The sequence below is a fragment of the Vicia villosa genome, unplaced genomic scaffold (assembly GCF_029867415.1).
Source record: "Vicia villosa cultivar HV-30 ecotype Madison, WI unplaced genomic scaffold, Vvil1.0 ctg.000368F_1_1, whole genome shotgun sequence".
Taxonomy (NCBI): Eukaryota; Viridiplantae; Streptophyta; class Magnoliopsida; order Fabales; family Fabaceae; genus Vicia; species Vicia villosa.
This window is the reverse complement of record NW_026705169.1, coordinates 327,861-341,050: the sequence shown is the minus strand read 5'-3', so window position 1 is coordinate 341,050 and position 13,190 is coordinate 327,861. Positions and strand designations below refer to the sequence as shown.

General features: G+C 33.7%; 1 protein-coding gene across 1 annotated transcript; it reads left to right on the top strand.

Annotated features, from left to right (window-relative positions):
• Positions 1–2,745: 2,745 nt before the first annotated feature.
• Positions 2,746–5,113, top strand: LOC131627554 (beta-carotene hydroxylase 2, chloroplastic-like). The gene is made up of 7 exons (XM_058898396.1): positions 2,746–3,266; positions 3,359–3,421; positions 3,513–3,584; positions 3,745–3,879; positions 3,976–4,101; positions 4,206–4,262; positions 4,894–5,113. The coding sequence occupies exons 1-7, from the start codon at positions 2,871–2,873 to the stop codon at positions 4,969–4,971; spliced, it is 927 nt and encodes a 308-aa protein (XP_058754379.1). The 5' UTR covers positions 2,746–2,870; the 3' UTR covers positions 4,972–5,113.
• The last annotated feature ends 8,077 nt before the right edge of the window (positions 5,114–13,190 follow it).

The window sequence follows — 13,190 nt, the reverse complement described above, 5'->3', positions numbered from 1 at the left end:
AGCTCCTCACTCAGGATCACACAAACATACCTCAAACAAGTAAAAACAACAGAACATCTACTTCTTCAATACAAATATAATTTACACACAGGATGTGACAAAAAAATTGATGGGAGGCTACCCCAGTAGAGAAACAACCTTCCTATCTTTGAGGATCTGATTCAGATAAACCTGCTCTCTCGAAACAAGCTGATGATGATGAAAATGCTCCACCTGATGTAAGGAGTTCTCAAAAGACTCTAAAAAAACCTCAGGATAGCAGTAAGATATTTGTCCTTCCTCACTATACCCCTCACCAAAAGAGTCAACTAGTCGGCAAGAGGGTCAGGGAGATTAAGTTAATTGTATTTCTTTGAAGTATGTATCTTGTTGGAGCTTCAATATATGGACATTTTCCTCCAATTGATGCTTCTCTCCCCATTGCTGGTCAAACCAAAGAGCATTCCAACGACTAGTTCTACCAGGGGCCAAATCCGTAGATGTGCTCCGAGTGTACCATGTTATAGTTGCCAGTTCTTCCTCTAGGGCATGCCAGGACAAATTGGCTAAATATAAACACTCATCCTCCGAAGGAGGAACCCGATGTTCCTTAGCAGCGCGAGGGTCTAACCCTGTCAGCGGCGTGAGGATCATGGTACCTTATGCATGCATCGGCCGCAGAGGAGAAGTTAAAGCAACAACATTCTTGTAAGGCCCTAGAGTGATGGAAGAACTTGTTACATTTCTTCCTGGCCTGATTCCCCAACGTAAAAGATAGAGTACTTCCTTATCCTTCATTGAATATACATACAATCAATAACAAAAGAAAAACACCAGGATTAAGGAAGTTAAAGGCTATGAGCTTTCAAGACTTATAAAAAATAATCTTCCTTTCTTCTCTAGTGCGTACATCCATCAGTAAGCGGGTGTTGATGAGGCGTTTAAAGCGTTTTCGGGGGGTTTCATCCTGAGGAGTAACACCCTGGTATATAATATATCTTTGACAAAGCTCACCGATCAATTTTTTAAATACAACTCTTCTTAGGATAGGTCCTCCCCTTTGTAAATGTACCCATTTCCCATCGGGAAATGACTCTCATTCATGTACTTAGGAAACATTTTAACCCCCGCTCCATCTCTAACAACACATAACTCCGCATGACCTTCCAGACAGATAGGGGTATGATGGAAGAATCGGTCCTCAAAATGATTCAAGTTCTCTAAAAAAGTCCCAAAGCCACGAATAATCAACATTATATAAATTAAACCACAACCTTGTGCCTGAGTCACAGGGCCACGATAGGCTTTGAAGAAATTAAAGAAAAGGTCATGAAAGGGTTCCCATTCAAATATTGGCACCAATACTGATAGACTTTTACGTACGCCTAACTTGCAAGATTAAGCCGCAACGGAGAAATCATCAGGTGTGTAAGAACTTACATCTAGAAGCCATTGAAGGGTAGTTGAAAACCCATGATCGAAAAAAATGCACTTGTAGAAAGGGGTGGTACAATCACCATACTCGATGCAGATTTTTTCATCCTCACTTGGGGTCAAGACGCCCTATTCTGAAGGTGGACCAACATCAAGAAAGGCCTCATCGAGATTACCCTCTCGGAAAAATATAGAAATAGTAGAAGAATAAACAAAAACCGCCGACAAAGGTCGAAAACCTTCCTTTGAATTTTGACTCATGGTGTATACGATGTTCTCCAAACGCATGGACGAAAAATGTCAAAGGAAGAGAGATAGTTGTGAAATAGGAAAGGCACTCCAAAGAATAATAAACTAACTATTCAAAAATCATGATGACATAGTAAATCATATCAACGTTTCAAATCACTTACATATAACACTCAAGTGTTTTGGTTTCCAATGGTCATTATTAGAGTACCTTCAAAAAGAAATTTGAAGCATAAGACACATTAAAGGCGCAAATTCTCAAGGAACCATAACGTGTCCCCTCGACATTTTAGAGCAGTTGAAGGAACGGTCGACAGCCCATGCAGATGTGGAAAATCCTTGCACCGCCATGCAAAAAACGGGTTTGGGGGGCAAGTATTCAGAGACGATCATAATGGTCCTCGACCGACCACTCCGAAAGAATTACAATTCGTGTAGAACCTTCTTAGTACATGAGAGCTACCGTACAAACGAATACAAGTGATCCAAATCTCATATTCATCCAACGGATCTTCGCATTATACGCCTAACAGATAATAGATTGTTGTACATATAATGTCAATTTTAAGTACACAAATTCAAATCCAATTTTCAGTCACTCTTCTTGTTCCCATTCATATATTAACTTGAGCGTTGAATTGTTAACCTTGCAAGTTAACCTCCTCTCCATCACATACATCGAAGTTGTGATCCACAATAATTCTTTGTAGTTACATACTCTCATTTCATTTCTGATCCAATAACAGAGTAATTAAGTTTGACATTTTCTCACAAACTTATAGTAATTTATTTTTATTAATTTATTATCTTTTTATATAAATTAATTCAAATAAATTATTGCATAAAATTTTATTTTGAATTAATGAAATGTGATGAAATTAAATGGCATGTCATAAAACACATTAAAATTTCATAGTTTGAATTATTTATCATTTTCTTTTACTTATTATTTTCATCAAATTTTGAGTTTTAAAATAGTTTCTCATTTTAAAATATCTTAAATTTTTCCACTAGTTTCTATGTAGTTTTTGTATTTAAAATATACCGACCATCACTCCACTTCTATTTCATTTCATTCTTTTGTTGTTTCACACTCAGCTCTCACACTCCACAAAGTTGTGGTTTATATTCACTCCAACCTTCTTCTCTTCTCTCTCTCTCTCAAGAAAACAACACTAGTATTGTCCTAGCACTAACCTTCCATTTCCATGGCGGCAGAACTTTCCACCGCCACAACCTTAAAGCCCTACAATCTCCTCCAAACCTCGTCCCCTAAAACAACCTCAACACTATTCTTCACCCCCTTAACAAGCTTTCGTCATAAAACACTCCTTAAAACCCAAAGAAAATCAAGAATAACGCCCTTTACCGTTTGTGTTCTAATGGAGGATCCAAAACACACAACCCAGATCAACACAGAAGAAAAAACAGAACTTTCCAATAATAAACCCAACCCTCAATTGCGTCAATTGTCAGTATCACAAAAAATGGCAAGAAAGAAGTCTCAAAGGTCCACTTACCTTGTTGCCGCTGTAATGTCTAGCTTTGGTGTTACCTCTATGGCAATATTAGCGGTTTATTATAGATTTTCATGGCAAATGGAGGTACCTAAATTTCTCAAACTTAGATGATGATGATGACTCTTTCTAATTTACTTTCAATTAAAACATTCATTTTAACATTGGTTTTTGAATAGGGTAGTGGAGAAGTTCCTTGGTCTGAAATGTTTGGCACATTTGCCCTCTCAGTGGGTGCTGCTGTAAGTCTGGATTGTTTTTCAATTCAACAATTGAAAACTAAATTGTGCAGTTTTGGATGTTGATTTCAATTGGGTATGTTTGATTTTTCAGGTGGGTATGGAGTTTTGGGCAAGATGGGCTCATGAGGTTCTATGGCATGCTTCCTTGTGGCACATGCATGAGGTCTAATCTCCCCCTTTTCTCTCTATTTTCACATGCCATGTTTCAACCTATGTTCACTTTACTCATCTTAGTACTACTTAATTAGTACTGGTATTAGTACTGGTATGATAGCATCTAATTATTAGTACTGAATCAAAGATGAATTTGAATTTTTTTGCAGTCACATCATCGACCAAGAGAAGGTCCATTTGAGCTTAATGATGTTTTTGCAATAATTAACGCGGTTCCTGCAATTGCTCTTCTCTCATATGGTTTTTTCAACAAGGGATTGGTTCCGGGACTCTGTTTTGGTGCAGTGAGTTTATCTTTCATAATCTACTTTTTTAATCCCTTAATTAACGGTTTCATTAGGATCTGTTTAGTGAAAATGACACCCTTATCTTTGGAGTAGGGTCTTGGGATTACGGTGTTTGGGATTGCCTACATGTTTGTCCATGATGGATTGGTTCATAAGAGATTCCCTGTGGGTCCTATTGCTAATGTACCTTACTTCACAAGAGTTGCTGCTGCTCACCAAGTAATTAATTACTAATTAACTGTTGTTTTAATATTAATCATTGCTTGAATAGTGCTGATTATAGGATCTGATTTCTGACTTTGATTTTGTTTGTTTGTTTGCAGCTCCATCATTCGGACAAATTCAAAGGGGTGCCATACGGGCTCTTTTTAGGCCCAAAGGTCAGCCATATTCGTATTCGATTTTCCTAGGCTTTTTCAGATGTTCATTTAATTATTTTAGAATTGAAAAAAAAAATACCAGCGACTTGATAATTCATCTCATAAGCCTTAGGAATACTTTGGAATAGTCAACAAAAAAATGTTATAGATTAGATACATAGAGAGCACTTGACTTATAGCACCAATTAGAGTCATAGAATCCTTTGTGTCTGAGTGAAGACGAGGAACCGAAGCAGCGACCACATCTTTGTTTTGCAGACTTTGGTGAATCTTAGGACATGTAAGGTAGTTAAAACATCTTTTCTTAATCCCATTTCCTTCATCATATGAGATAGATTGGTTTGGTTCTCTTCATCATAATCGTCTTCTTCTATAGTACGATTATTCACCATAGCGTTCTTTTGGCCATGTTTCTTGTATCTTATAAGTTGGAGATGTGACACACATTGCCTTAGAAGTAGAGTTTTTTCAATTTCGTCTGGATTCCAGCGGCGGTGTCTCATCACACAACACTTTGAGAGATAACGAGATCCAATGAGTTGTTAATCCATTACATTATCATGTGATTGTAGCCAAATTTGGACGGTTTTTGTGGTTGCCAATAACATTCGGTGTGACAAAATATGTGCAGGAAGTTGAAGAGGTAGGAGGACTAGAAGAGCTAGAGAAAGAGATAAGTAGAAGAACAAGATCATATACTGGTTCATGACAAATCAACTACTAGTACTATAATTGTTTTAAAGAATTTTGAGTATGGAGAGCAATTCAATTCAATTATTGAAATGATTGAATACGCATGTTGATTTGTACAGTTTTAGTCATTAATACATGGTTACTTTTATTGGTATTTAGAGTATATTAGTTTGTGAATATAATATGGAGATGACACACTTAGGACGAAATCCTAAAAGACTACAAAAGAAATTTATCAACAAATAGACTCAGACTCGACAAGCAACTTAGATTCGAGTTAAATCTTTTTGATTTTAAGTTAACATATTTTTTGTTCCAAATATTTGATACTGATGGATTGTTCAAATAGAATTACGACTACTACTAGTGAAATGCAACTACATAAAAGGAAAATGACCCAGAACTAGTATAAAAATATTGCGTGAATTAAAATTGAGTGACATAAATTATCCTCATTGTTTTGAAGATTGTAAATTTTGAGAGTATGTATTAGCATCTTATGAACTAGTATTTCGAAATAAATGAAATTTCTGTTCTAGAGGCTAATATTTATTTATAACAAATGGTCTCATTTGCATGTTTGACACATGGAAATAAATGAAAATATTTGGTGTTTTAAAAATCGGATCGGTCATCAAACTGGTTAGGGTACTGGGTCACTGGTTCATTGGTTTAACCTCTAGGTCACTGGTTGAACCGCATGACTAAATAAGATTAAAACGGATAACTCGGTTGAATAAACCGGTTCAATACTATATATTTATTAAATTGATCGAACCAGATGACTTAGTCTCTAAAAAATATCACAACACTCACAAAATTTTATAATTTTATAATTTCACATGTTTATTCTTTACATTGAAATTCTAAGTATAATCATGCTCACGACAAAATAATACAAAATGTAAATTTAAATAAATTTTAAATTAGGTATAATTTCAAGAAGGGAAAAAGTTGTTCCAAATAATGTTTGAATAAAGTCTAATTATATTATATTTTAGTTATATTTAAAAAAAATCATGAAAATAACGTCGTTTTGTGCGGAAAAAAAGAACATGCATTTTAACCACCGGTTTTCTAAAACTGTCGATTCACCGGTTTTTTCCGGCTTTGACCGGTTTTGGCCAATTCTCACCGGTTCAATATCATACCTGGTCCAGCAATCAGACCAGACCGGTGATCCCTCCGGTTTGAAATTGAAATATTTTATCTTTTTGATTTCATAAGTTCACATCTTCTCTTCCTTTGATTGTGCAATTCAACTCTATTTAGAATTTAGCACTTTCAACTTGAACTCGAAACATTTGATCTTTTTGATTGATGAGACTTGTGATTTATTCTTTCTTGCTCACATGTCATCATAAAAATATCATTGAAAAAATTATCATCATCAAAATCATTTGAAGACATTACCTACGCATATGGGTGGACAACAGAATAGCTTGGACGGATTCTGGTTCAAAAATGTCATCCACCTCAACTCCCGGTTGATTGTGTAAATCGATTTAAACAATTTGGGTCTAGTCAGGTTGTGGGTTGATCCAAATGATTTGCTCAGGTTGTTGGGTTAACTAAGTTTTTAGGCCGGTCTAATAATATATTATTGTTAAAGGGATCCATGGCATTAGTACTAGCAACACCAAATAAATATTTTTAACAGAGCACTATCCGATCTTCTTCGAGCTGAACATAAGACAAAAAAAACACTCATAAGAATTCTAAGTTCATATGGTACACCAGAATGTGTCTATGAGTTATATTATCAATCATATATATGAGGCTATTTGTGCAATTTATGTGATACAAATACAAATACATAAACATAAAGGAAATAGCTATACCAAATATGTTACTTTCTCTTACCATATACAACCTTAACTTAACGAAGGTCAAGCAAAGAGTTTGAGAAAATGTGCATAACAAACATAAACAGATATCATATCATCATTTCTTATTATGCAAGAAATTGGAAACCACAGAAATATAACCAAAAGTAGAGTTTGAACGAGTTATCCGATGATAAACAAGAAATATCATCTTCTAAGTAATTTAGAGCACCCACATCGATGAGTACTTCACCAAATTCAAGAAAATTATGTCAGTAAATTCTAATCTTGAATAATTTATGGGTGGCTTTATTTTTTAAAGATGGTCTTGCAGGGTACCGTGGTAATATGGCGACATAAACAATATTGAAACACAATATATGAATAAAAAATTAATCTATAACAATAAATGTAATAGTTAATAAAATATAATAGTTTTATTTTGCAACATTCAGTATTATAATTTTATTCTTCAGCGGTAAAAATTTGTATAATTTTTAAACGGTCATTTTTTAAATTATCAGTGTAGCTTTACAATGTAACAACTCTATTCTCAAACGGTCATTTTTTTCCTATATATACTTGTATAATTTTTTTAAAACTTACATACTTAACTTCAAAAGTGTTCAGTATATTTTCGGCATATTTAGTATATTTTCTACTATTAGTTTGTATAATGTATTTTTATTTTGCCTTTATTTATTTATTTATTTATTTTTGGATATTTTAATTTATTTTTAATACATGTTATTTCCTTTTTAATACATTTTGATATAGTTGAATTAATTTGTTTAAATTATATATTTATATATTAATGTAAAATATATTAATTTGGAATATATTGTAAATTTAGTGGGACTCATTTTAAAATTTTAGATGAGTGGTATGGATATTTGAAAAATATAGTTTGGTGGTTTAAGTAATTGAGAAATGTGAAATAATATATTATTTTGGGTGGAGTCCATTAACACCATCAAATTGTGTGGTATGGATGTGGATTCTCTTAGATCACCTCCAGCGGAGTTTTTTCATCATGGTTCACCAGCATGGTAGCAAACTTTTTGACCAAAGCATTGCTACAACTGTTCAACGGATTAAAAATATGCAACGACACTTCATCAATTTTTTTATATTAAAATATTAAAACTAGCCGTTCAACAACTATTTGTTTTTTTTTCAACTTATTTTTTTTAATTATAAATATAGTTTTTAGGAAAAATTTTACCAACACAATTTTTTCTCACTTTTATTTTCTCTTCAATTTCAAATTTCTCTCTCATAATTTCATCATTTTATTCATAAATTTTTATTTTTTTTCAACAATTTCTTTTCATTAGCCTTCTTTTGACAAAATATTTAACCCAAATTTCACTTTTTTATTTCAAATTACAATTGTTTAGGCCAAATAGATCCTAATCATTTTCATTATCAACAAGCTATGTTCAATTACATACAAAATTATCAAAATCCTAATCATCAAAATTCTCAAATTCCATAAGTACCAACAAACTCCACCATATTTTTTCCGTCACCAAACAATCCAAATATGTATCTTAGACCTGAAATGAATTCTAATAGTAAGGAATTTTCTACTAAAGTTCCACCATTTTCTACTTAAGTTGGTACTGAAAAAGAAGAAATGGTTGTCGTTAAAAAAAAATCTCGAGAGCAATTTACAAGGGATGAGGATATACAACTTATCCAATTATGGCTCAATGTTTCAAAGGATCCAATTGTGGAAGTTGATCAAAAGGATGAGAGTTTTTGGTTAAGAACCGCTGCCAATTATAACCAATATCGTGGGCAAGAGCGGGAAAAGTTAGGAGGACAATTAAAATGTCGATGACATTGTATAAATGGATTGGTTCAAAAATTTGTAGGGTGTTACAAACAAGTTGTTAATGGAAATAAAAGTGGGACATCGGAGAACGATATCATGGCCGCTGCACATGCTTTTTTTGTTCAGGATCAAGGTACGACATTCAATCTTGAGTACGCATGGCGATTGTTAAAAGAAGAACCTTAATGGATGGGAGAATCGATTGGAAGTTCTTTAAAAATAACAAAGACTTCTGCTAGTGGGACATCATCGGGAACCCAGATACACCTTCAAGTTATGAGTTTAACTCATCATCACCAATGGAGCGTCCAATGGGACAAAAAACAGCAGAAAGGAAGGGTAAGGCAAATGAATGAGAGAATTTAGAGATAATGGAAAGACTAGCACAATGTAAGGAGGACGAGATAGAATTTAAAGATAATGCAAATCATGATGAAAGACACTTCTACTATGAGCAATAATCAACGAGATATTCATTAAAAGTATTATAATAAGATGAAAAAAAGGAATGTAGTTAGTATCACCTATGTAAAATAGTCATTAGTACCACTTTAATTTATCAACACCTATGTAAAATGGTCATTAGTACCACTTTAATTTATCAACACCTATGTAAAATGGTCATTAGTACCACTCTAAATTTTAATAAATATTATGTTATTCAAACTAGTTGTTATTCAAACTAGTTGTTATTTAAGCCATTATAACAAACTAGCCATTATTCAAACTAGTCGTTATTCAAACCATTATATATACTACCACTTATGTCAATGTTTTCTCATTCTCATCTTATTCTTCTCTCATTTTCTCTCATTCTTTACTCACTAAAATGGATCCATACAATTCAGATAATTATGATCAAGAATCATGGGAGTTGATTGAAGAAGAATTTATGGACGCAGTGATGAAGAACAACAATTTCAGAATGAACATCAATCTGGAAGTTCCTCTCGGCCAAAGAGAAGAACAACAATAGATCGAGGTCGTGAAGAAGGGCATAATCGATTATTCAATGACTATTTCTCGGAAAATTTAGTATACACAGATGTTCAATTCCGAAGAAGGTTCAGAATGCATAGGCATGTATTTCTTTGAATTGTAGATGCCCTTGGAAATCATGATGAATATTTCCAAATGAGGGTCGACGCAACTGGTAAAATGGGTCTTTCACTATTGCAGAAATGTACATATGATATTCGTATGTTGGCGTATGGGTCTCCTGCTGACCTTGTATATGAATATGTTCGAATCAGTGAAAGCACTCCAATTGAGTACTTACAAAGATTCGTTCAGGGAGTGAATGATGTATTTGGGGATGAGTATTTGAGAAATCCTAACAACACTGATGTTGAACATCTTTTACAAATAGGAAAGTTGTGAAGACAAGTCTTCTACAACTTTATTTTGATGAAGACAAGCTTTCAATTGCAAAAGGAATGGATCAAGTATATTAAAGAACAAGATTCAAGTATTTCTCAAAGTGTTAAAGCTTGATTCATATAAAGAAATAAGGTACATGGCATACAAGTCTCTTAATGCATAAACAAGTGTGTTCAAACATTCATACATCTTCTATGAACTATATAAAACATCAAAAAACCTTTCTAAACCTTTAAAACCAAGTTTTTTGAGTTTTTCACACTTGGGAACCGGGTTCCACTTTGGATGAACCGGTTTCCCCAGGACCTCTGCCACCTTATATTTACGCTAAAAGGGATGGGAACCGAGTTCCAGCTTTTGGGAACCGGTTCCCCAGTTCAAAATTTCAATTTTTTTAACGTGGGGTTAGGGAACCCGGTTTCTGATTTATGGGAACCGGTTCCCCTGTACAGATTTTGAAAAATTCTTAATTTCTCCAACAGCTTTGTGTCATACCTAATCACCATAAATCCTTACAACCTTCCATGGATAAAGACCTTTTGTAGGGGTGTCTTAGAGGCTATAAAACTCAGTTTTTCAGACTTTGACAAACTACCTATTTCATTAAAAAATTTCAAACAATTCAATTGTCCATATCTTTCACAAAATTACCAAGTGTTTATACTTCATTTTCATTGAAACTTTGTGCATATAACCTTCACTCAAAATTACCAAAAATTCATATCATACATCCATTAAACACTTGTATAACATTAAAGGAATTGTGTGCTTGAAAGGGAAGATCAATCAAGTGATTGATATATTGTTCAACTTCAAAAACTCTTGTAAAAGTTCAAACATACTGGTGTTTACTTATTTTCCAGGATTGTTGGAATTAAGTGTGTGCATTGAAGAGGATTGTTCTTCTTGCACTTAGTGTTGAAGATCTTAAAGGTTTTAAGAGCCTTTGATCTTTCTATAGGTTAGATAGTAAAGCATCACATTTGGTGTGGATAGGCTTGTACAATCATTCTAACTATAGTAAAATCTCTTTCATGTTGAAAGGGGACTGGAGTAATCTCTTTCATGTTGAATTTTATTTATTTTATATCAATTTTAATTTAAATAATTAAAAATATTATTTTAAGTGATATAAAATTTAATATGAATAAAATATTAATATATAAAGTAAAGTTGTGGGACCCATATGATTTTTTCAGAGTTGCACCATCCGAGTGAAAAACTAGTTGAGTTGCTTTAAGCTGACGTGGTTTAATAGGTCCCGGAAAGAGCCCAAAAATGAATTCACGGTTGGAGATGCTTTTAGTTGCTTAATTTGAAACACTTTGTCATCTTTCTTATTGTGCGTGAATTAGTAGCTTTTGAATGTCATGAGCTATTTATAAATATGTCTATTTTCATTAATTCTCTCAACCAACTTGACAACTGATTATGCAACTAGATCAGCTCTAATAAATAAATCCAAGAAAAAAGACAAATTGAATAATAAATGCATATATAACTAAACTTGATCTCCAAAAGCTTGTCTAGCACAAGAAGCAATAACAGTACTATGATCAAATAGAAGAGGAATAAATCTATCTAGTTCATCAGAAGCCAAGAAAGGGAGAGGAAGAAACACTTTCCCCATAGGATTAGCCCAAGGAACTATTTTTGAATCACCACCAACACGAAGCAATAGTACATATTTTTCATCAAGCACATTATTTATACTAGTATCATAATAGAGAGCAAGAGCATGGAAAGCATTAAGAGTAGCGACATTAGAACCAATACGACAGCCGAGAGGGTCAGGAACAACAAGAGTGAGAGTGGAAGAAGAGATCTGACCTATACGTTTGGTCTGATAGATTTGGTAATTATAGATATGGACTTGTTTTGGGCTTGCGGCGGTGAGAATGGTTGCATCCTAAATTGGAATCCTAGATGGATGCCGAACAAATAACCTTAGATGGTACCATGATTTGCACATTAAGAATGCTAAATCCTCTTTTGTTGTTGTTGTTCTTCTTCTCTCCATCTTCGATAATAGTCGGAAAGTGAAAACAAATATAAGGATAATGTATATGGGAGAAATGCGGTTGATCGAAGATGAAATAACCGAGTATGGAAAATTATAGTTAACTGAATTAGGTGGGTTAGGGTACCCACGATTGTTTTTCCATGAATCATACCCGCCCATTATAATCCGCCTCAGGCCGTAATATTGGACCTGTTCAACCGCTGGCCCGTTTGAAAATGTGTTTCTCTGTTTTTTTCTCGGATTGTATGGATCGGGCCGAGATGTGGATGCTTGTCTAGCCCTACCTACATAATATATAGAATCACATTCTTCCCTTTTTTTTAATGATAACAACGCACCATCAATCAATCATAATTACCTTTTATATAAATTTTAGAAAATAAAAATTTAATAATTTAACTATTATGATTAATACAAAAATGTAATTAACTTAAATTTCAACCAAAAATTAACATAAAAAATTAGAAGTAATAGATATTCCATATTGTCTATTAAAGTATTTCCAAACAAACCAAAAATCCATATATAATACTAGGCCAAACAAAATCCGAACCGTTCCCTTACCCGATTAGGGATCGCCCCACGAACACTTTATGCGAGCCCTACGTGTCCGTTCGAGGCCAAACAAACGCGATATACAACTGCAGAAAAAAGAAAAGTCAGATTTTTTATTGTTTCTAGACACTGTCCTTTATCATTCATCTTACACGTGTCTCAACATTACTCGACAATTACACCGTTGTTGTTTCTTTTCTTCTCTCATGTTATCGGTTACTTCTTCTTATATATCTTTCCCTTTTCCCATTTCTCATTCTCTCTCTTCTCTCGCTCATGACTTTTGAGTTTTCATCACTTTCTTTTCCTACCCAACTACGTTTTCTCTAGATCCAACCACTTTCGTTTCCGAAAATCGTTTCTTTTCGCTTCAATCTAGCTACTTAATTCATCAACACTCTCGTTAGGTTTTGCTTACCCCTTTCTCTCTCTATGCCATTCCCTCAGGTTTGATTTGATTCATCCTTTTCTTCTTCTTCCAATTATGTTATGGTTTTTGTTTTTGAATTTTGATTTGATTTTTAATTGGATCTGGTTTTGATTCTTTATTGGAGTGATTGAATTTGTGGTAATTGGGTGTTTTTTTGTTTTGGTTTGAGTAGATCTTGTGT

Bases quoted from the DNA above. Each gene is read 5' to 3' on its own strand.
- LOC131627554 (XM_058898396.1), top strand. From the start codon at position 2,871: ATGGCGGCAGAACTTTCCACCGCCACAACCTTAAAGCCCTACAATCTC. The intron at 3,422-3,512 runs GTAAGTCTGGAT...TTGATTTTTCAG, and splicing joins CCCTCTCAGTGGGTGCTGCT to GTGGGTATGGAGTTTTGGGC. The intron at 3,880-3,975 runs GTGAGTTTATCT...TCTTTGGAGTAG, and splicing joins CGGGACTCTGTTTTGGTGCA to GGTCTTGGGATTACGGTGTT.